Here is a 22,467-nt window from a genome sequence, read left to right on the forward strand (position 1 = left end):
CTCCTGACGATCTTATCTGCACCATAATCTTGAAATATTGTGCTGATTATTTTACCAGTAATAAAATTAATCTTGAAACTTTTTGATATGGCTCACATGGTGAAGTCCTAAGGTTTTGCCTGTTTTTGGGTTCATTAGTTCCACAGCATTGTCATGAGCAATTTGGCTAATTATGACAGGTCCTTTGTATGCAGTTTAAAACTTATGTATTTTGTGTTTCTGTTTGCTGGAGAGATGGTGTGTTTTTACAAATCCTTTCTGGCCTACTGAGAATGTTCTTTTAATTGCTGTTCTATCTCCTCTTTCTTTTCTTTTAATGGCTGCCTTTCTGATGTTGGAGAGTGCTGTTGCTATGACTTGTTTGTGCTGTCTACGTGGTACAATAGGAAATCTAACATTTTCTCTGGTTATGTTTGGGAGTTCAATATTTTTAAGTACAGGAACTGGAGGTAGTAGTGTAGTGCTATGTGGCATTTCATTTATTACTTCTTGAAAATCTTTAAGGTACATATCCCAAGTGTTGTGTCTTTTGCCTGCATATAATCAGAATAAAGTGCCTATGTCCTTCATAGATCATCTGCTGGATTTACGCTAGGTTTGTACTTAGATATGTAGATGGGTTTTATTTTGTGTTGTTTTAACGTGTTCTGCCATTGCACTGATTTGTATTGTGGGCCATTATCCGAAATTATTCGTTCCACTCAACCTACTTGTCTGAGAAAATCTTGTCTAAATGCTTTACTTACAGTAAGACCTGTTGCCCGTTTTAATGGTGTCAAGGTAACATATTTAGAAGTAAGTTCCAAAACGACAAATATGAAAATATATCCATTTTTTGTGCATGGGAGGGGCCCCATCAAATCTGTTGCAGCTATTTGTTTTAATCTTTTAGGGATTATTGGAAACATAGGTGGTTTGGTTTGGAAAGTGACGTGTATAGCCCTCATACATTTTTTGCATTTGACTAATACTGTTCTAATTCCTCTTTCCATATTAGGAAAATGGCTTGTTTGTTTTATTTTTAAAAAGCATTTCTTTGGTCCAAAGTGGCCATTACTTAAATGTGTATACCATATGTACTTATTAATTAGTTCATCTGGGATATAAATTAACCATTCATTCGTTGCAACATTTCATCTAAAAAATAAAACATTGTTTTTTTACGAGATAGTGCTGACGAATGTCTGGAAAATCCTTACTTCTCCACTTGTGTTTGATTCCTAGTATTTCGGGATCCTTGTCCTGTTCTTTGCCTATGTTTTTCAATGCTGTCGTAATGTAGTTTTCGAAAGGTACTTGTTTCATATACTACATTGTAAACTGGTCTTCTGCTGCTTTCAAACCTATGCCTGCACCCTGTGGACATCGTGATAAAGCATCTCCTGATACATTCGCTGGTCCTGGTATGTGTGTAATAGTGAAGTCAAATTCTTGTAGTATTAACATCCATCTGGCTAACCTCCCATGAGTTAGTTTGGCGGATAACAGAAATTCTAATGCTTTGTGGTCAGTGTATATTTTTGTTTTTTTTTTCCGAATAGGAAGTATCGAAAACGTTGGAAGCACCATACAATGGCCAATGCTTCCAGCTCCGTGACTGAATAGTTTTTTTCGCTTTTTGTGAGTACCCGACTGGCAAATGCAATTGTTGTATATGATCTTAGCTCTGCCTGTTCGTATTCTTGGAATAAAACAACTCCTAAACCTGTTTTCGCGCTATCAGTGGCCATATAAAAATGTTGTGTTAGATCAGGATGTGCTAAAATCGGTGCTGTTGTTAGTGCGTTTTTCACTTTTAAAAATTCTTCATTGGCTTGTTGATCCCATACCCATGGCGTGTTTTTTCCAGTCAATGCACATAGGCGTGGTGTTGCGAAAGAGTCGATCCAAATAAATTTTTTATAGAGTCCGGTGAGACCTAGAAATCCTCTGAGACTTTTATTATTATATGGAGTACAGAATTCTTTGATTGCCGTTAGCTTTTCTGGGTCGGGCGTTACCCCTTTCTCTGAAATTATGTGTCCTAGAAATTTGACCTCTCGCCTTCCAAATTTTGATTTTGTTATATTTACTGTGACCCCATGCTCTTTCATGATCTGTAAAAACTGATTTAATGTGTCGTTGTGATGTTCCCAAGAGGGTTCTGCTATAATCACATCATCAACATAACAAGTAATTTTTTGTAAAATTTCAGGACTGAGTATAGTATTAAATACCCCAATAAACGCTGCTGATGATATGTTTAAACCAAATGGCAATCGTTTAAACTGGTAACATCTACCGAATACGATAAATGCTGTAAATTTTCTACATTCTGGGGCCAATTCTATTTGCCTGAAACTACTCCGTAAATCAATTGATGAAAATATCTTAGCACCGTGGAAGTTTTGTATCAATTCCTCTAATTTTTCTGGGCGATCTGTTTCAGTGATTATGATTGTGTTGATCAGTCTGGAATCAAGCACTAACCTGATGCTCCCATCTCGTTTTTGTACAATATGGAGCGGGCTGTTATATGTGGGGGTAGCTGGTTCAATAATATCGTCATCTAACATTTTAGATATCTCCTGGAATACTTTATTCCTGTAGCTTAATGGGATTGTATAGGGTGGCACTCTAAATGGTTTGTGCTGTTTTACTTCAAACTTGTACTGAAAGTGTTTAATACTGCCAGTCTTAGGTAAAAATACCTCTGCTTAATCTCGTAAAATACCCTCTAATTCTCTTTTACTGTGTTCCGAAATACCTTGTGTAACACTACCGCCCTGTCGGACGTGCGTTAGCTCTATAAAGCCTGTACTGTAATAAGTTCACGGGCTTCACCTTGTAAACAAGGATTTTAGTACATAAGTTGACCGCGTGTACCTAATTGGAAGCTATTCGGACTTATATCCAGTCAGTAACTACAGTGATGCGTCAAGCTAATGTAATGTATAAATACGCGTTCGCATGGACAAGAAGTACGCACAGTAGATACTACCAATGATTAATAATACGGTCGCCAGCCTAATTAGGCATTGAGTGCGTTTTTCCTTGTACAAGTGAGTACACGTACAAGCATAACAACACGTAGTAATGTTGCGTTATATGGCAAAGTTTGGCATAGGAAAAATCCACTGAACTAAAGTTTTCTTCTTTTGTACTAATTTGGACGAGCTATAAATACACAACACCACACAGCAATGACTACTACGAACTGCATTTTGTATATTGGTCAGACTGAAATCGGGCATAGATTACCCTAGAATTAGCAATTTTGAAAGTACACATACAATGTCACTATTAAAATTAAAAAAAACACTAATACACTTAGGTTAAATATAGAACTTAACTTTACTGTTCAAATCTGATCAGTACACTTCAAGATGTGAAAGAATAGGCAAGAGAAGGGGGGCCCTGAAACTGTTATAGTCGTTATACTGAAACTAGTAAGTCCTGAAGGTAAATTAACACTCAAAATTATCAATCTGTGGATAACTACTCTTTTGTCTTATTTTTGAATCAATTAGTTATCATTATTTCAGTCACACATTAATTAAATAACATCACTAGCTCAATTCAAAATTTATCTTTCAATTTAATCACACTGTTGTTCTTTATTAACATTTGCTTTAACACACCTAACTTTAAACGTCTTTATAGTATAGATTGGTCTGCAGATAATTTAATACTAACTGTAAACTTTCAATTCAGGATACTCGGGTTGCACAATATGTGGTAAGGACCCTATCTAGGTCAGTGATAAGGATAAGTAACGGCTAAGGCAATTCTGGTGAAAGTCACGTTATTATTGAACAGTTGAAACAGTTTCGACACTGGTCCACACAGATACACTTCTAAAGGTGAAATAAATGTTTGACCTGTGCACGTCGGTGTGGCGGGTGGCGGGCAGCGAGATAGCGGGCAGCACAGCACACATACAAGCACGGCTAAGGCTCTCACAGTATCGGAACTTTCCTTCTTCTTAGCGTCGTAATCTTTCCAATTTTGTGCCTAAAGATATAGCTATGCCAAGTAGTCGTCGGAATCGGCCCATCCGAGGCTCAATGGAATCCACTTTTCCTAGATAGCCTCCTCGGTACAGTACATGTTCCTCTGACCGATGCCCAACTCCGACTGTTTTACTGAGCCCGTTGTGCCGAACCGCGCCAGTGTGCGTTTTCCCGCGCTCGCCTGCATCCATCTTTTCCCGCTCCCCTACAGGTAGGGTATTCACCACAGGTTTTCTACTACACATATCCTACTGCATTACCTACGTATGGACCAAGTGTATAAATTACAATTTTCACATCGTACAATAGTTTTAACATTACATACATTTCCCTTTGGTTATCAAATTGCTTGAAATCCAACATAAATAATAACATTCATTTCAAAAGTTGTTTACAGTTTCTTTAACATGACACGAAAAGAAAAAGAAATTCACAACATTACTTACATTATTTTACATAAATTCAGAAAGAAAAATTTATCTAAATTCATAAAGAAAAAAATTATTATATATTATTATTGTTACACTTGAACTTCTTGCAATTTTTCGTCGATTTCTTTATGGACTTCTAACATGAGTTGAGGCGATTCCCCCTTTTGTGCATACCATTCTAATTCTTCATCCTCTTTATCTCGCGTCATTCTTAATTGTTTGTTTATAACTGGTATTTCTTCTAATTTTAGCTTTTGCTCAAAGAGAAGTGTGACATTCCCGAATGTTACGCTACCTTTCTCCATATCTATTATCGCTCGTCTCTCATTTAAAAAATCTGCACCTATAATCAAATCTACAGTTAGTTTAGGCATAATCACGAAGTTGGCTTCGATCTTTTGACCTTGGCACGAAAGAGTTAACCTTGTTTGTCTCGTAACTTCCGCAGCATTGTTTCTAATAGGACCTCTTACTTTAATCTTACGTGTTTTCAGAACTGGCAATTCCCCATTGGCATTACACCGCATGAATAAATTTTCTGAGATCGCAGTCAGTTCACTTCCGCTATCAATTACAATATTGACTGGGATATGCTTTACCATGGCCTTCACAATTGGTTGAATTTGAAAGGGTTGGTTCTGTTCTTCTTCTTCTTGCATCAACGAATCCTCCACTGAATCATACATGAGTCTTTTTAGGAATTTCCCTTGTGAATTAGAACTTTCTGTAGGATAAGCTTCGACTGCGACTTCTCTCTCTTTTATTTCCTCTACTCTATTTCTTCCTTCATTTACGCTTTCTTCAACATCCCCTACTTTTTCCTCATCCTCGTCTATCTTCTCCTTCTTCATCGCTACTTCCACATAATCGCATCTAAATGCTCTAATTATCGCTTCATAACTTCCTTCATTATATACGTTGGGTTGTGTGCCCACTCGTAACTTATTTTCAACTTCTGTCGACTGCGCATTATCCTCATTGAATTCGCTTTCCCTGGTTTCCATCTCAAATAGCTCTGCAATACTCATTACTTCGTCCTTTCCTCCTACATTCGTTGTGCATGCCTCTGGTAATTCATCTTCCTCGTCAGTATTCTCCCAATTAATTCCGTCCCAACACGATATTGTTATTTTCTTGTCTTCGTTTTCATCTGGTCCCTTCGGATTTGTTTCTTCCTTCTTCTCTTCTTGTGATAAGATTTTTACTTCTCTGTTCAAGGTGCTGCAATTGTCCTGGGTCGGTGCGTCATTCTCTTTGGCATGGGCGCTTAGCTGTCAGTTCGAACGTTTATCGGGGTTTGGTGGTCTTACCTCCACCTCTTCTATCTTTATTCTCTCTTCTTGTTCAGATTATTGATAGTGGTTTCTTTGTTGATAATTTGTCGGTCTATTGGTTCTCCAGTACCCGTTCCGGTTGTCGTTATTCCCTCTGTAATAGTTGTTGCCGTTCCTGGGTGAATTATAGTTATTGCCATATTCTCTTCTAAATCCATAACCGGTGCTTTGTTGAAATCTATTGTCGTTTCTTGGTGCGAAGTTATCACATGGTTCGTAATTATTGTTTCTTCGTACTGTGTCTTGTGGATTCCACCGCTTTTTGCTTTCGTTTTCACGTGCGCTTCGTCTTTTTCTTGCGTCATCTTCCGAAAATATGAACTCTAGAATACCTTTAAATGCTTCGACGTCATTGCCTCCGCGACCTACTAATGATTGCTGGTATTTCAATGGTAGCTTCATCGCGCATAATTTAATCAACTCTCCGTCACTGTATGGTACATCTAAGCATTGATTTTTCTTTGCCATTAATTCGAAAAATTTCACAGGACTCTTCTCTCCTGAATTTTTAAAATATGGGTTCTGTAATAATTCGTACTTCACTCTGTTCTGTGCTTCGCTGGACCAAAATCGTGAGAGAAACTTCTCTCTGAAATCTTCGTACGATCCGCATGTCGCTGCAACATTCTGCATGGTTTCTGCGACTGTTCCTGACATGTGTGCACATATAAAGTCTAATTTGTGTGCTAGCGTCCAGTGTTCTGGTAATCGTACACGGAATTGGTCAATAAAAGTTCGTGGATGTAATGAGTTTCCTTCTCGAAAGTGTTGAAATTTTCTGACTGTGAGGAAATGATCGTTGTCGTACTTTGTCATAGTTCCATACGAAATTCGCGATTCTTCGCCACTTTTGTTTCTCATCATTTCTCCCGTCGTTCTTTCTGGTTGTGGTAGATCCATTGGATATTGTCTACTGTAACTTTCTCCCACCCTTGCGTAGTATCGTTGGAGTGGTACGCAATAATCTTCTTCCATCGGTTGTGAACATGTAGCTGAATGCATTGCTGAATGTATTGTACTCTTCGCGACCTGGCTTTCCATTGTCAGGCATTTGTTCGGTATCTTGTCTGGCTAACCTTGCTGCTTCATTGCACGGTCCAAACTGTCTTGAAACATACATTTGTGGTTCCGCATGTGTTTGTGATGACGTTTGTTTATCAATAATTTCGAAACGTGTTTGTTGCTGTGCAGGCTGTCTAATTTCACGTATGTTACTTTCCGCCTGTGATTGGAATCGCAAATGTGTAATATCTTCGTTAATTGCTTGTTTTTCCGGTGCTGTTACATATACGGATGTGGTTGCAGACTGTGTGCTTGTTCGATCCTGTTCACTACGCTCTTCAATGGTTTGCAACAACTCTGTTCGCAATTTCTGATACTGTCGCTTCGTTTGCGCTTCTATTTTGACTATGCGGTTATCATATCTTTTCAGCGCTGCTTTTGTGATACGTTTGTGTAACACACTGTTTTCAACAATTTCACGCGCTGTACCTGCTGCTTGTCTAGTAATTACGTTTATCTGTTTCTCTAGTTTCTTGACTTCTCCCTGGGTGTTGTTACGTAATGTTTTGATCTCGTCCTGAATGTCATTACGCAATGTTTGTACGTCCGCTTGTACCTTGTCAATGTCTGTTCTCAATTGATTGTGACCTGTTATTAAGTTTCCTATCACTTCACGAGATTCTTTTGCCTCGTTTTCAATATGACTTAGGTGTAACTGAATTTTTTTGTTTTGTTCTTTAATCTCACGCATTTGTCTCGTGGATTCTGCAATTTGTTTCGTCGTTTCTGCATTTTGTTTCGTCATTTCTGCATTCTGAATTTTAATTTGTTTCGCAATTTCTTTATTTTGTCTTGTCATGGTTTCCGTCATTAATTGTAATAATTCTGCCAGATTGGTGGGTCCTATTGCGTTTTCTTCCGACGTCCTACGCTCTGTGTTTTCGCCCAAGTGTTGGTTCGCAACCGATTGCATTGAACTGCGCTGTGACACGTTTCTGCTCGCATTCCTTGTACTCTGTGGTGAGGGAGCTCTGATTACTTGTACTATGGGTTCTACGTATTCAAGACATAAGTTAGGATCCTCATCGACTGTCTCTCTACTTTCCTGCTCCTCTGTCGTATGCTGACCTAGGTTTTCTGTGCCTTGACGTACATTATCCTCGTTATGGTGCGTTATATGTCCTATTTCTCGCGATACTGCATCGTCTGTTGTACTGCCCTCTATTCTCTGTCCATTTTCATGCTGGGTTTCTACCTCAATTCGGTGAAGGTCTCGATCTGCCATTGCTAATCTTTCCGAATACCTTATTTTCTGTTTTAAAAGCAATTCACGCGCCCTACTTCGCGTCAACATGCGCTCATACGATATCACGCGTTTCATAAACTTTTTGTTCACACGACTTGACACTACCAAGACTGACAATCCATTCACTTACTTGTTGGGTCAGAACCAACTTGTCAACGATGTACCCGTCACCTGTGCGCTTGCATTGGAGAGAAAACTTAATTCTAATAATATTAAAATACATAACTTAATTATGCTGTTGTCCCTGCTAGAATGTCTATCTATTGAATACTTTATTACTATCTATCGCTGCAGCTACTGTTTTCGACTATTTATAACGTTCAAAAAACTTTTTTTTATTACGAAAATTTTTTCAACAGGATATTTTTCTGACCTAGTTAGGCATGTGGTCGACCTTCAATCATGGTATTTTACCATCCTGGCAGGGACGCCATTTTCTAAACATTCTGCGTGATGTCTCTTTGTTCTATATCGTGTCTCCCTACCACTTTCGCGCAACGACGCTCCGAGCGTGTTTTTTAGGGAATTGACTAGTTTGAACCTGGGACCTGTTGCTGGTAAGGAGACGTCAGACCACACATGACATGTAGAATTCAGAAGAGTTCAGTGAGACTAGCGATGATATAACCAAATACTTAATGATTTCAGCGTCAGCTCCACTGCACTCCCTGTAAAGGAATCTTAATACTAACTCACTTTAGTGGAAGGGGTTCAAGGCTTTCCTATTTTTAGTTAGCTGGTAAAATAACGTCGAAAAAGCAGTTAAGTTTACCATTGGAAATTTTATTCTACTCACAAAATATCGTTTATAAATTGCACTATTGATAAAAGGAAATGTTTTAATACAGGATGGTAAAAACCAACTGCGTTCAACAAAAATGTGAACGAATATTCCCTGAGTGGGTTTCCAAGTTCTACAATGGATCGAAGGATGACCTATGCCATATCACATCTATAATCTAGGTTTAAATTAAGTTTCACAAAAGAGAAAACTATCAAAATGGTCTACAGTGACCCTCAGTTATCTTTAATTACTTATCTAACTTGTCGTAAATTATAGTAGCTGATGTGGCTTCTCAATAACTATATAACAGAAAAATCATCAAGTTTCAGATTTTTACTTCAAGTGGCAAATGTGAACACCATGAGCTTTAATTGACGATCGACACTAGTATTACGTAAAGGGGATATAACAGATGAGACTTCTGCAGTTCTGAGTGAAGCCTTATGCGCTCAAAAATGCGGCATCGCGTGCGTTCATTACCTTGTCGGTGTTCGTCAGGGGGCGGCGGCGGGCGCAGCTCCGTCCAGCTCGCCCTCTCGGAAGCAACTCTCTCCTCACTTCTCCTTACTACAACTTACCAAAGTTGGTTAAAAAAAAACTATCTGGCTGTGTTTTCATCTGACCAATCAGGGTCTCAATGTTAACCTTAAGCTCTGCCTACAAAAATTCTGTCTATCCAATGAGAAACGTTATACTCTTCGTGGTGGGGCAATGTTTTTAAAGTTTGCAACGTAACAGAGACGCGAAAAAGTCTCATGCTAAAACTTGCAGCTGATGTGGTCCTTTAGTGTTGTTGTAAGATCTATACTGTTCTTCTGGAGAGCTCTATCTTTTAACATGAGCAGCCGGCCGTGGTGGCCAAGCGGTTAAAGGCGCTACAGTCTGGAACCGCGCGGCCGCTACGGTCGCAGGTTCGAATCCTGCCTCGGGCATGGATGTGTGTGACGTCCTTAGGTTAGTTAGGTTTAAGTAGTTCTAAGTTCTAGGGGACTGATGACCTTAGAAGTTAAGTCCCATAGTGCTCAGAGCCATTTGAACCATTTTTAACATGAGCTGGGGGGTGGTCGTAACGCAACAGAGATGCGAAAAAGTCTCACGCTAAAACTTGCGGGTGTTGTAGCCCTTTTTGTGTTATCGTAAGATCTATACTGTTCTTCTGGAGGGCTCTAGCTTTTAACATTGGCTGGGGGGTGGTCCTAACGTAACAGAGACGCGAAAAAGTCTCACGCTAAAAACTTGCGGGTGGTGTGGTCGTAGCGGTTAGCTGGCAACGTGGGTGTCCGTCCCTTATCGTAGGGCCTTCTTGCTTAACACGGTTCTGCTCTCGGCTTCTGTTCTCGTTTCTCCCCTCGGAACTGCGTCTGTCTCACGGTGGGAAGGTATGACATGCATTTAGGCATTCTTGTGTTAGTCTGTGGTATTCCATTTGCTCACTCGTTACTCATATTACTTTGGTTAATTTAATGTCACGATTTATTCGGAGCTATGTGACATACAACTGGATTTTCTTATCATGTCAGGGTTTCATGGAAGGTTTTGGATTTGCCTGACACCTTACAAGGGGCGTGTGGAGTTAAAATTGGGATGGGAGACGAAGAGGCGAATGCAGTAAGCAGATTCAAATGGATGTAATTTTCAGTAGTTATTCGGAAGCGAAAGGGCTTGCACAGGATAAAGTAGTATGAAGAGCTGATCAAAGCAGCCTTTGGATTGAAGAGCATAACAACATGTTCCCTGCAGACATCCTGCCTGTTCTGGTTGTCCCCAGGTGCCCTGGTAACCACTACAATGAATCATGTTTCTCATGTTGGTGAAGAAAGAAACATTTGTCCCGAACTGTGCGTGTTAATTTCTCTGCTGTTGTTGGGGTACTTAAGAATGGTATAGTTGAGAAACCTCTCTGCTCTGCTCCAGTGGCTTCAGGATCACATGGAGTGCTGTAGTACATACGCCTGAAATCACTGGGAAAGCGATTCCTGAAGATACAGTGGAAAACACGAGTGAACAGCCAAGAGAAGAGCGATAAGCGAAAACTGTTTTAAAACCGTTTCTTATACAAAATGTTATAAAACGAATGCCGAAAAGTAAAATTTGGAGAGCCATCTTTTTTTAAAGTTAGTAAAATCTATATCTATACTAAAAATAGAACTGTAAAAATGTATTTGTCTGTCTGTATGTTTAAAGACGCTAATCTCCAAACCTCGTAGACGAATTTTCGTGGGGTTTTCACAGGTAACATGAGAGTAGCGTGAGGTAACGTATAGGCTCTATTTCATCCAAACTGGAACACAGAAAAGATATCGTAATGTAAAGATGGCGCTGACAGATGTATTTTCGGAAGTTTACGTCAGTGACGGAATTAAGCGCAGCAATCTTACCTTTATGACTACAAACGTGACTTGTAACGATCCTCAGATAACGCAGTATCCGTCTCAGATATGGAGATGTAGCAGTGTTGTTTCATAATTGACGGAACTGAAGTGCCAACCTGGCGCCGCCTGGGGATTTAACATCTGAGGTCATCAGTACCCTAGACTTAGAACTACTTAAACCTAACTAGCCTAAGGACACCACACACATCCATGCGCGAGGCAGGATTCGAACCTGCGACCGTAGCAGTAGCGCGGTTCCGGACTGAAGCGCCTAGAACCGCTCGGCCACAACGGCCGGCATTTATCGGTAGTCTAGGAGTCGTAGTTCCTCCACATATGTCCTGAAACTATTCATGCTCCAGCAGTAGTAGCAATCTTAGCAGTGAAGTTTTTCTTAGTCATTCCTCTTGACGTTCCTCCGTGGTAGGGAGTTTGCAGATGAGGGTGGGTTATTTGATGGACTTTCTGATTCCCTGAGACAGACATCGACGTTCATACTATCTGATGCGATTTATTTATTTACTTTTTATTCCAGTTACGGATCACAATATTTGTACTCCGAGTAATTGATTTCTGTTTGTGATGACCATCTTCAGAGGTAGACTGGTTATTGTTGTAAAATGTATTGATCCGTAACTGGAAAAAAGTAAGAAACTTTAAGTCTGGTTGCACCTCCTCCAGCTCAAATATTTTGCAATTTTGGTATTGGGAGTGGCGCAACAGAGGATGGGGATCGACTGAATTTTAGGAACTTGGTAGTTGCTCTGAGTTATATGACTCGTCTGAAAGATCTCTGACTTCTTTTCTGAATGATTACAGATTCCGCACATACAATAACTAACAACGGACATTACATATTAGTAATCACACCAATGCCCGATCGGTGTCATATCGAAGTGTTAATTCTTTCCTGATAGAAATGGTGGAAAATAAAACTCATAATACAATGAATAATGAAATAGACGTGTGGAATGGTTAACTGATGATAAAACAGCACTTACGTGACTCAAAATATGCTAGTATATTATGAAACAACTGCAGCTACTGTCCGCGATGCTTGAATGTCTAAAGTTGAGGGCAGACAGACAAGTGCGAGCAGCCAAGCTTGTCCCAGTTACTCTCAAACAATTTGGAGGCTGCGCAACTCGGGGCATCGGATCTGTGGTCATCGTTTGAACCATCAGAAATGACCAACATCGCATGGTCTGACGGTTTTGCATCTGGTCTTTCTGTTCCGTTGGTTTTCGTCCCTAGTTTGGATTTGGAGGACGGCAGTAAGGGTATTTTAATAGCAACATTCTTCTATTTCTCATTTTCGGTCTGCCGTGGTGGTGTATCTTTCTTCCTGACAGTATGACCTGTTGGCGTAAACAGTGCCTCAGGTTTGCAGCTACGTGTACAGTTGCTGATTGCTGTGCTCTGCTTAACTGTCACTGTATGAGTGCCAACACCGCCTACTTCAATACTGAGGCGAACGGCTTCATGAACATTGGTGCCTTTGTGAATTAAATTCGCCTCAAAGTAAAATATACGTTGTGCAACCTTTATCTCCCGCTGAACTGCTCCGTTCGCATGTAGCGTGACTTTTGCATACGTTGGTTGAGTGACTTAAAGCAGCGCTTTAGATTAAGTATGTACGGCATAAGTTCAAGACGAATAACGCCTGGCGCAGTTTTAGTGTTTCTTATATAAGTGGGAAGTCATAATAAAAATGGTATTTCTTGAGCTCACGATTTACTCCAATTATACGATTCTTTACCTTGATGACACTGTTGCAGCTCTTTGCAAACTGTATCCGTTATGTTTCGGCAGGTACCAACTCCCTTTGCAACAATTTAAAGCCGTGTGCAGAACAGTGTTGATGACATACACTACAAATTATTTGGCTTCTACCACATTGTTAACTTGAATAGAGTTCACTGTCACGACCTGGAGCTTTCCATTACGTGGCGTTTTGATAGAGTTCAGTTATCCTGCAAATCCGTCGAGTGATTTATGTAGAAAGTCACCAATTTTTCAAACGAACATTCCACACATTTAATAACAATGAACGCATTATTTATCACAGAGTTTGGTCTGTTACAATTATTGACGTCTCTTACATTGGCAGACGTCTGACGTGGGTTAGCTATACGGGGTTACTTCCGGGTTCGGGTGTTAATAATGCCGAACAGACCACCCGAACAGCTGAAAGTGTGTGATATACGCTTTCTGGTCGTCCCACGAAGAGCTACGGAAATAGAGGTCCACCCAGAAAAAGCCCTGCTTGCCTGGTTAAAGCGGTACGTTCCTCAGAAACTGCCCGATAATGGCTGTTCCGCCTCAACAGCCATTCATCTCGCTGACGTGCAGCACACCTTGAGATTAAAGGATTTTTGTTTTTTAATAAATTTTTCTACTATTCTCTCCGACCATGTAATTAAGCCAATATCTCTGCTCCCTATGACACATGTCGGTTTGCTGCTTCACCACAGGGTGGCCGCTACAGTACGACCAGAGCTTACGATTGGAACGGACTGGCTGTGATTACGAGACGCCAGCTAGAGGAATCCGGTTCTCCAAACCTCAGATCAAAAATGGTTCAAATGGCTCTGAGCACTATGCGGCTTAACTTCTGAGGTCATCAGTCCCCTAGAACTTAGAACTACTTAAACCTAACTAACCTAAGGACATCACACACATCCATGCCCGAGACAGGATTCGAACCTGCGACCGCAGCAGTCGCGCGGTTCCGAGCTGAAGCGCCTAGAGCCGCTCGGCTACAGCGGCCGGTGTACTCTTTTGAAATGCACACAATATGTATTTTGCGGTGGTGCACAGAGGAGTTTCTGGTCTTTCAGGTGTCGCCGTCAGAGATGGAGGCGTGGCTGCTGGCACACCCGCAGGTGTCTGAGGCGGTGGTGGTGGGCCTGCCACACGACGAGGACCAGGAGCACCCAGCTGCCTTCGTCGTGCTGACCCAGGGTGCCACCGTCACTCCAGAGCAGCTGAAGCAACTGGTCAAAGGTCAGGCCACATCTTCGGATCGCTTACAATACGCATTTAACATTCACTGCTGCTGAAAAATTATTGCATCCTTGCATATCTGCAAATAGGTGTGCGTGTGTGTGTGCGTGTGTGTGTGTGTGTGTGTGTGTGTGTGTGTGTGTGTGTGTGTGTGTGTGACGGGGGTGGGGGAGGGGAGGCGAGCTGCTATCTTAGATTCGAGGAGTGTAAGGAATGAAATAATAAGCCTTATGAAGTTTAAAATTAAGTAAGTTTGCTATGAAATAAATAATAACAAATAGACTTTCGAGAAGCCCGAATATTGGGGAAACAACATCTTACCTTCAGAAGGAAGATTAGAAAGGCGATAGAAACAGCCAAGCGACCAACCTACATGAATAGAGAGGACGGGTGCTGACTTCGGGCGCCTTGGTTGCCAGCACTAACAGCGCTACGGAACAGTAGCTCACGCGAAACAACACACAGGCGCGCGGGAGACACCAGCGGCTGCAGCTACACAGACTACTGGCACGCCTCAGCTGGCACTAGGTGGCCAGTAAACACCTCTACGTCACAACTGCCACCCGTTTCCCACTCGCCTATTTCCACCAGTGGCAAGCAAAAAAGCGAACAGCAATCTAGAACGTCAACAAAAAGAAATAATGCGAACATAAATAAAGGACGTATAACAACTCTTCTTCATCCCCAACAGAATATTCTGCCAGTAAAATAACAACCAAACTTTTCACGTTTAGCAGTTAGAAGAAAAAAAAGAAGAAAAAACACCATGTGCAAGGCCAATGCCAATATTGCCCGAAACGTCGGTAGTCACAGAGCCATAACAATTTTATTGACTGTGAAAAATATAAGCGGTCTGTACAAAAGTGTAGAAGTTCCAGGTAAATAAAAAATATTGTTTTCTTATAGGCGCTTTTGTATGCATATCTTTGGTTGGAGTAAGAATGTCCCAGCGAGCACGCACAAATGCCGCAACACGATGTGGAACGGACTCGACTAATGTCTGAAGTAGTGCTGGAGGGAACTGACACTATGAATCCTGCAGGGCTGTTCATAAATCCGTAAGAGTACGAGGGAGTGGACATCTTTTCTGAACAGCACGTTGCAAGGCATCCCAGATATGCTGAATAATGTTCATATCTGGGTATTTTGGTGGCCAGCGAGAGTGTCTAAACTCATAAGAGTGTTCCTGGAGCAATTCTGGACGCGTGGTGTGTCGCATAACCCTGCTGGAATCGCTCACGTCTTTCGGAATGCACCTTGACGTGAATGGATGCACGTGATCAGACAGGATGCTTACGTGCGTGTCATCTGTCAGAGACGTATCTACATGTATCAGAGTTCCCATATCACTCCGTCTGCACACGCCCCACACTATTACAGAGCCTCAACTAACTTGAGCAGTCCCCTTCTGACATGCAGAGTCCATCGATTCATGAGGGTTTCTCCGTACCCGTACACGTCCATCCGCTCGATACAACTTCAAACGAGACTCGTCGGACCAGGCAACATGTTTCCATTTATCAACAGTCTACAGTCGGTATTGACGGGTCCAGGCGAGGCGTACACGAGTCAAGGGTACACGAGTGGGCCCTCGGCTCCGAAAGTCCATGTCGATGATGTTTTGTTGAATGGTTCGGACGCTGACGCTCGGTGATGGCCCGGCAATGAAATCTGCAGCAATTTGCGGAAGGGATGCACTTCTGTCACTTCAGTCGTCATTGGTCCCATTCTTTCAGAATCCTTTTCCGGCCGCAGCGATGTCGTACATTTGATGTCTTACAGGATTCCCGAAATTCACGGTACACTCGTGAAATGGTTCTACGGGAAAATCCCGACTTCATCGCTACTACGGAGATGCTGTATCCCATCGCTCGTGGACCGACAACAACACTACGTTCAACCTCACTTAAATCTTGATGACCTGCCATTGTAGCAGCAGTAATCGACCTAACATCTGCGGCATACACTTGTCTTATATAAGGGTTGTCTACAGCAACGCCGTATTCTGCCTGTTTACGTGTCTCTGTATTTGAATACGCATGCCTATCCCAGTTTCATTGGCGCTTCAGTGTTCGTCCTGCAAGGAAACCAACGCTCGCAGGTATCAGGAGCATCTCTTCCTTTGCCACTCACCTGTTTGTAAGATATAGTCACGTAAAAGAGCCTAAGTAACTGTTTGCTCGTGCCTGATCTAGAGTTTTGGCCGTGAGGAACAGTGAAGGCTTAGAAGCAGATCAAAAATTTTTGAGTTTGCTTCCTTGACATTTGAAAAATTTATGGTTCGGTTAAAAATTGTATTTTTCTGTGTCTGGTGTTTTCTCCTTATGTCAGTGAGATACAGAAATATGCTGAGGTGGTTAGTTTCACAAATCCTTAGAGCTTCACAAATTTCTAAGACAAGTATGATGCTACTACAAAATCGATTTTTCCCGCTTTTCTTCCCCAACAGCAAACGCTTTCTGGAAAGGAGAATTTCTGCTGCGTCAAGATCTGCAATCTCGTGCCCACTAGTTACATACACTGTAGACATTCTCTGGAATAATGCTTGAAATACTATGACCAACCTCTAACATACCGCTAGGTCTCCTGCTCAGAGCACCGTAGCCTGTGAATTCGGCTTGCCGTAATGTCGGCAACAAAACATATAACCTGAGTAACTTTACAGAGTCAGACTATTCGTCACCATACTAAAAAAAGTAAGCAATACACGGAAAAGATAGGCCGATGAGGTTGTTGACATTCGGACCAAGTAAGGTGCTTCATCATGACGACGCTCACGAGAGTGTTTGAACTACCAGTGGACTCATTTTTCACGGCTAAAATCTTCTGCTGTGTACATTTTACGTCAGCTTTTCATCTGTCTCTGTCGCTTTTCTGGCAAACTTTAACAACGAGCGTTGTTTCAACAGTGCTCCGTTGTTGGATGTGAGGTCGGCCAGTTATGCAAAACACTGTTTTTTCTCAGTACCCATACATGTTTCGGCACCACTGTGCCATCATTAGTGGGTTTTCGTGTTTATTTATTCTGCAATGTGAACATTTTTGTTAAATGATTATAAAATTATGTGCATCTCTAGTTCAAACAACATATCGTTTCTTTTTGTAAATACCTTTACATTTGGTGTGCATGAATTTTCTGGATCACTTGTGTGTTAATTACTACAGGTAGCTTGTCATCTGCAATCAAACGATGTTGATAAGAAAGTTTTTTTGCTGGGAGTTAACCTATCTTCTAGGATGTAATTTAGTTTGTCGCGATGTTTTCGCGCCTATATTCGTTTTTACTTAAGTTTTCGTTGAGTCAAGCACTTCCATTCTCCGCATCATGCTGAGGTGTTGTGATGTACACGTAACTATAACAAGTATTTTCCACTAGTACTGAGAAAAAACGGTGTTTTGCATAACTGGCTGACCTCACATCCAACAGCTTTAACTGCAAACACGGCCAACACAGGGAGCTGCAAATTAAAATGATGAATAGTGCTCCATTGGCTGTAAGATGGCTGTTCATGCTCACTGTGCGTCAGCTCAGTGAATAAGCATGCATGCATTTCCCAGACAAGTTGTCATTTGATTGTTAGTCTGTCCCCTGAGAACTTCTTAGATGCACACGTAAGTGTTAATAAAAGTTATTTGCCGTATATATGTACGATGATGTTCATTTTACAACTATTACCGAGAGATATAATTAAAATACAAATTCCTCACAGAGCTTCAGTGTAGGCTGTAAGTATCATACGGAAGCGTAACTTTATAGACATTCTAATGCGTTAATGCGGAGCCGATTTACGCTGGAAAAAAAACTTAGTTCCAATTCAATTATTGCCACCAAGTGCAGTGCTGGCTCTTTGAAGACGTATAGAAAAGTTTCTGTATGTAATGGATTTGGAACGGGGCGTGGGCAGAAAAGATCAAACAACTGACAAAGGCTTAATCTAGATTTTATTACTAACTGCCGCTTACAAGGTTTGTTGAATATGAGCACCGGCGATGTCGATTAGATGCTGTACAGCTCCAGATTTGCACCTGGTGGCCAAAATCGGAACTAATTTTTTGCCAGTGTAAATCTGTTCCATATTAAGACATTGGCATATCTACCAAGTTTCGCTGCCATACGATAATTACAGACCACACTCGACCTCCATGAGCAGATGCACTTTAATTACAACTATCTGGTCCTTTCTACTATTGCGATCATATAAAATGTGTTTTCATCTGCTCCGCCAATGCTGTATGTGCTACAGTCCTACATCTATTTAACCTAGGTTTACCCACACTGCCTATCTCAGTGAAGTAAAAACTCGTCACTTGCTGCATTTCAGAGAGAGCGTGCGGCAGCGAGGAGAAGCTGTTGCATGGGGGCGTCTTCCTGGTGGAGTCCATCCCTCGCCTCGCCACGGGGAAGGTCAGCAGGGGGCAGCTGCGGCGCGCTCTCCTGGAAAGAACCATGGGAAAGGTGTAGCCACTCTCCCAGGAACAGCAGCTGCCGTCTTCTGGAGACCGCTGCGGTCCTACAGAACGGCGGATATTACACGCAGCACCTTATACACGTCAGGAGGCTACACCATCAACTCACTGCATATCCTATCTACATCGTTGTTAACTGGTGTAACATTACCTCCGTAATAAAGTGGACAAACCTTTCCTAATAAGAACTGTGGCAAAATTAATTAATCACTTGACAAACATGCAACAGGTAGAAGTCCTCCAGTATGGGAAATTTGTACAAAATGTTTAATAATATGTACTGCTCTTAACAACTAAGGAATCAACCGATGCAACCCGACAAGTTCCAGGAAGAAGTGTCTAGAACAAAGTGAATTACAGTCTGTTAGCACATAACAGGTCTTAGCATTGCTGTATCTTTTTCCCTGCACCGATCCAGTTTTGGTTATCTTATGGACGTCTTCATTTTATTTGCGCTATGCCCCAATTGTCTAGGCTGTTGTGTACAGGTGGCTACATAAGGTGCCCATGCTCCTACGGGTTTGGTGTGACAGATGGTGCGGATATCATATGGGACAGCCCGGACCGGGCTCGGCCGTGGCATGCCAAACTGCACGGGGGCACGATGTGTGGGCTGCGGGCCTCGTACGGGCTGAGACTTTGCTTGGTACCTCTAGAAAGTTCTCGGTACAGTGCGATCTTTATTTAGCATTGCGCTGTGGCACGTTTCGATCGTTATGACTTTCTTCAGTGTGTCAGAGCCGTGCCGGCCGAAGTGGCCGAGCGGTTCTAGGTGCTACAGTCTGGAGCTGGGCGACCGCTACGGTCCCGTGTTCGAATCCTGCCTCGGGCATGGATGTGTGTGATGTCCTTAGGTTAGTTAGGTTTAAGTAGTTCTAGGGGACTGATGACGTCAGATGTTAAGTCCCATAGTGCTCAGAGCCATTTGAACCATTTTATTGTCAGAGCCATGGTCTCAGTGCTGTTTACATTTCGCTATATATTTGTGGTATAAAAGAAGTTGACAATTACAGTGGCTTTTCGCACAAAAAGAGGCAGTCTAGTGATCTATCGTCACAGGTATTTTAAAAATGAATGGGAATGGGAGAAGAGAAGGATAAGAATTTTCAGTATCTATTGTGCGATATACAGCTACATAATCAACGGGTACTACGTATTTGTTAAGGAACGACAGAATTTAAAGACTTAGCTGACGATGAAACAGCGAAACATTGTAACGGTTGGCAGACGGGATTCTTGTTTTGCACATCAAGAGGCACTACGTGCTAAATTTGCAGGCATGAAGCACGCAATGAAATTACATTTCAGGTTACGGTTAGCAACCACTTTGATTCGTTACCTGAAACATGGTAAGAGTCTCAACCAGTTTTTGAGAGAAACTCATAGGGGCAGCTTTAGTCTACATCAACAGAAACATCAAGTAGACAGAAAAAACGTCCTGCTGCTGGGTAGCTGTCGAGGGAGGGAGGAGGGGGGGGGGGGGGACGCTACAGGAAGTGCTGGGTGTAGAATACCAGGTCACATGCGTCGTGGAGTTGGTGGGAGGTTGTTGAATGTTATGACCAGCCCAGGATTAACAAAGCTGTCAACCATGTTAACAAAGAGCTGAGTGGACTGCTTTTAACTGAAACACAGCCTCATATCTGTGCTGCACCTGTTGTTGCAGTTGGATGGAGATACACAGATCATGACCAGCACCTAAATAGGAGGGGGAGGGACAGATTAACTGAGAATATTGCAGGGAGTGTACGAGGAGCCAAAAGCACACAGTGCAAACTCTGATTAGTGGAGTCAGAGGAGCATATTCTTTTTTTAAGCTAAAGTCAGGTTATAGAAAGACAGTCTCGAAAGAAATTAGAACAGGACATGATCATAATATATGTATCAAAAAAGTACAAGTTTGTTTCATCAGACTATTAAGAGCTAAAAGGCAAGATAGATGAGTATTGTATGTCTGAAAGATGCGGAAAATTCTGATTATATGTTCTGTGCCTGTCTGAACACATGAAACCATAAGGATAGAAAAGTTGCATATCTGGGCTGCAAAATAGCATAATCTTCATGCAGAGCTGACGTGGGAAAAGGAGTAATTGAAACATACCTAAAAGTTGTACACAAAGTCAAAATTATTGAAAGAAGCAGTTTTTGGGTACATCAGAATCTAGAAGCATCTGCTTGTGATGTATTACTGCAGACTATTTTTCTTGTAATTATAACAGTCTGCAGATCACCTCTAGGAAACTTTCAGTTTTTTATTAGAAATCTATGTATTAGAAAGCTACTTGTCAGACAAAAAGAACCAGTAATTTCCGGAGATTTTAATACAGATTTCCTAAAAAATTTAGAAGGGATGGGGGATCCTGTATTAGAATCAAAATTTAAGAGAGCTTTGGAGGAATTAAGATCAAACAAGGCAGAGGGGATCAATAACATTCATCTACATCTACTACATCTACGTGATTACTATGCTATTCACAATAAAGTGCCTGGCACAGGGTTCAATGAACCACCATCAAGCTGTCTCCCTACCGTTCCACTCTCTAACGGCACGCGGGAAAAACGAGCACTAAAATTTATCCGTGCAAGCCCTGATTTCTCTTATTTTATCGTGATGATAATTTCTCACTATGTAGGTAGGTGCCAATCGGAGGAGAAAACTGGTGATTGAAATTTCACGAGAAGATCCCGTCTCAACGAAAAACGCCTTTGTTTAAATGATTGCCACTCTAATTCACGTACCATGTCTGTGACACTATTTTCCCTATTTCGCGATAATACAAAACGAGCTGCCCTTCTTTGTACTTTTTCGATGTCATCCGTCAGTCCCACCTGATGCGGATCCCACACCGCACAGCAGCACTCCAGAATAGGGCGGACAAGCGTAGTGTAATCAGTCTCTTTAGTAGACGTGTTGCACCTTCTAAGTGTTCTACCAATGAATCGCAGTCTTTGGTTTGCTCTACCCACAATATAATCTATGTGATCGTTCCAATTTAGGTTACTTGTAATCGTGATCCCTAAGTATTTAGCTGAATTTGCAGCTCTAAAATTATTAGGGCAAGTGGCAACAAAACGACTATTCAAGACGGTGTGTAGAATGTATGAGTCTGGCAGTGTACTATCTGACTATCGGAAAAAAATATCATCCACACAATTCCGAAGACTGCAAGAGCTGAGAGTGCAAGAATTATCGCACAATAAGCTTAACAGCTCATGCACCCAAGTTGCTGACAAGATTAATATACATAAGAATGAAGAAATTGATAATGTGTTAGATAACGATCAGTTTGGCTTTAGGAAAGGTAAAGGCACCAGAGAGGCAATTTTGACGCTGCAGTTGGTAATGGAAGTTAGACTAAAGAAAAATAAAGACTCTTTTATAGGATTTATCTACGTAGAAAAAGCGTTCGACAATGTGAAATGGTGCAAGTTGTTCGAAATTCTGAGAAAAATAGCAGTAAGGTGTAGGGAGAGACAAGTAATATACAATATGTACAAGAACCAAGAGGGAATAATAAGAATGGACGACCAAGAACGAAATGCTCGGATTAAAAAGGGTATAAAACAGGGATGTAGTGTTTCGCCCCTACTGTTCAATCTGTAAATCGAAGAACCAATGATGGAAATAAAAGTTCAGGAGTGGAATTAAAATTCGAGGTGGAATGGTATCAATGATACGATTCGCTGATGACATTGCTCAAAAATGATTCAAATGGCTCTAAGCACTTTGGGACTTAACGTCTGAGGTCATCAGTCCCTCAGACTTAGAACCA

The 22,467-nt window shown here is 41.5% G+C and overlaps 1 protein-coding gene across 1 annotated transcript in view; it reads left to right on the forward strand.

Annotated features, from left to right (window-relative positions):
- LOC126095478 (uncharacterized) overlaps window positions 1–18,830 on the forward strand; it is a 105,014-nt gene extending 86,184 nt beyond the window's left edge. Inside the window, exons 7-8 of the mRNA XM_049910269.1 lie at window positions 14,062–14,227; window positions 18,550–18,830. Of these exons, the coding sequence (XP_049766226.1) occupies window positions 14,062–14,227; window positions 18,550–18,689 (306 nt within the window). The 3' untranslated portion in view covers window positions 18,690–18,830. The remainder of the gene's footprint in view (window positions 1–14,061; window positions 14,228–18,549) is intronic.
- Window positions 18,831–22,467: the final 3,637 nt, after the last annotated feature.

This window comes from Schistocerca cancellata, chromosome 8 (genome assembly GCF_023864275.1).
Source record: "Schistocerca cancellata isolate TAMUIC-IGC-003103 chromosome 8, iqSchCanc2.1, whole genome shotgun sequence".
Classification (NCBI taxonomy): domain Eukaryota; kingdom Metazoa; phylum Arthropoda; class Insecta; order Orthoptera; family Acrididae; genus Schistocerca; species Schistocerca cancellata.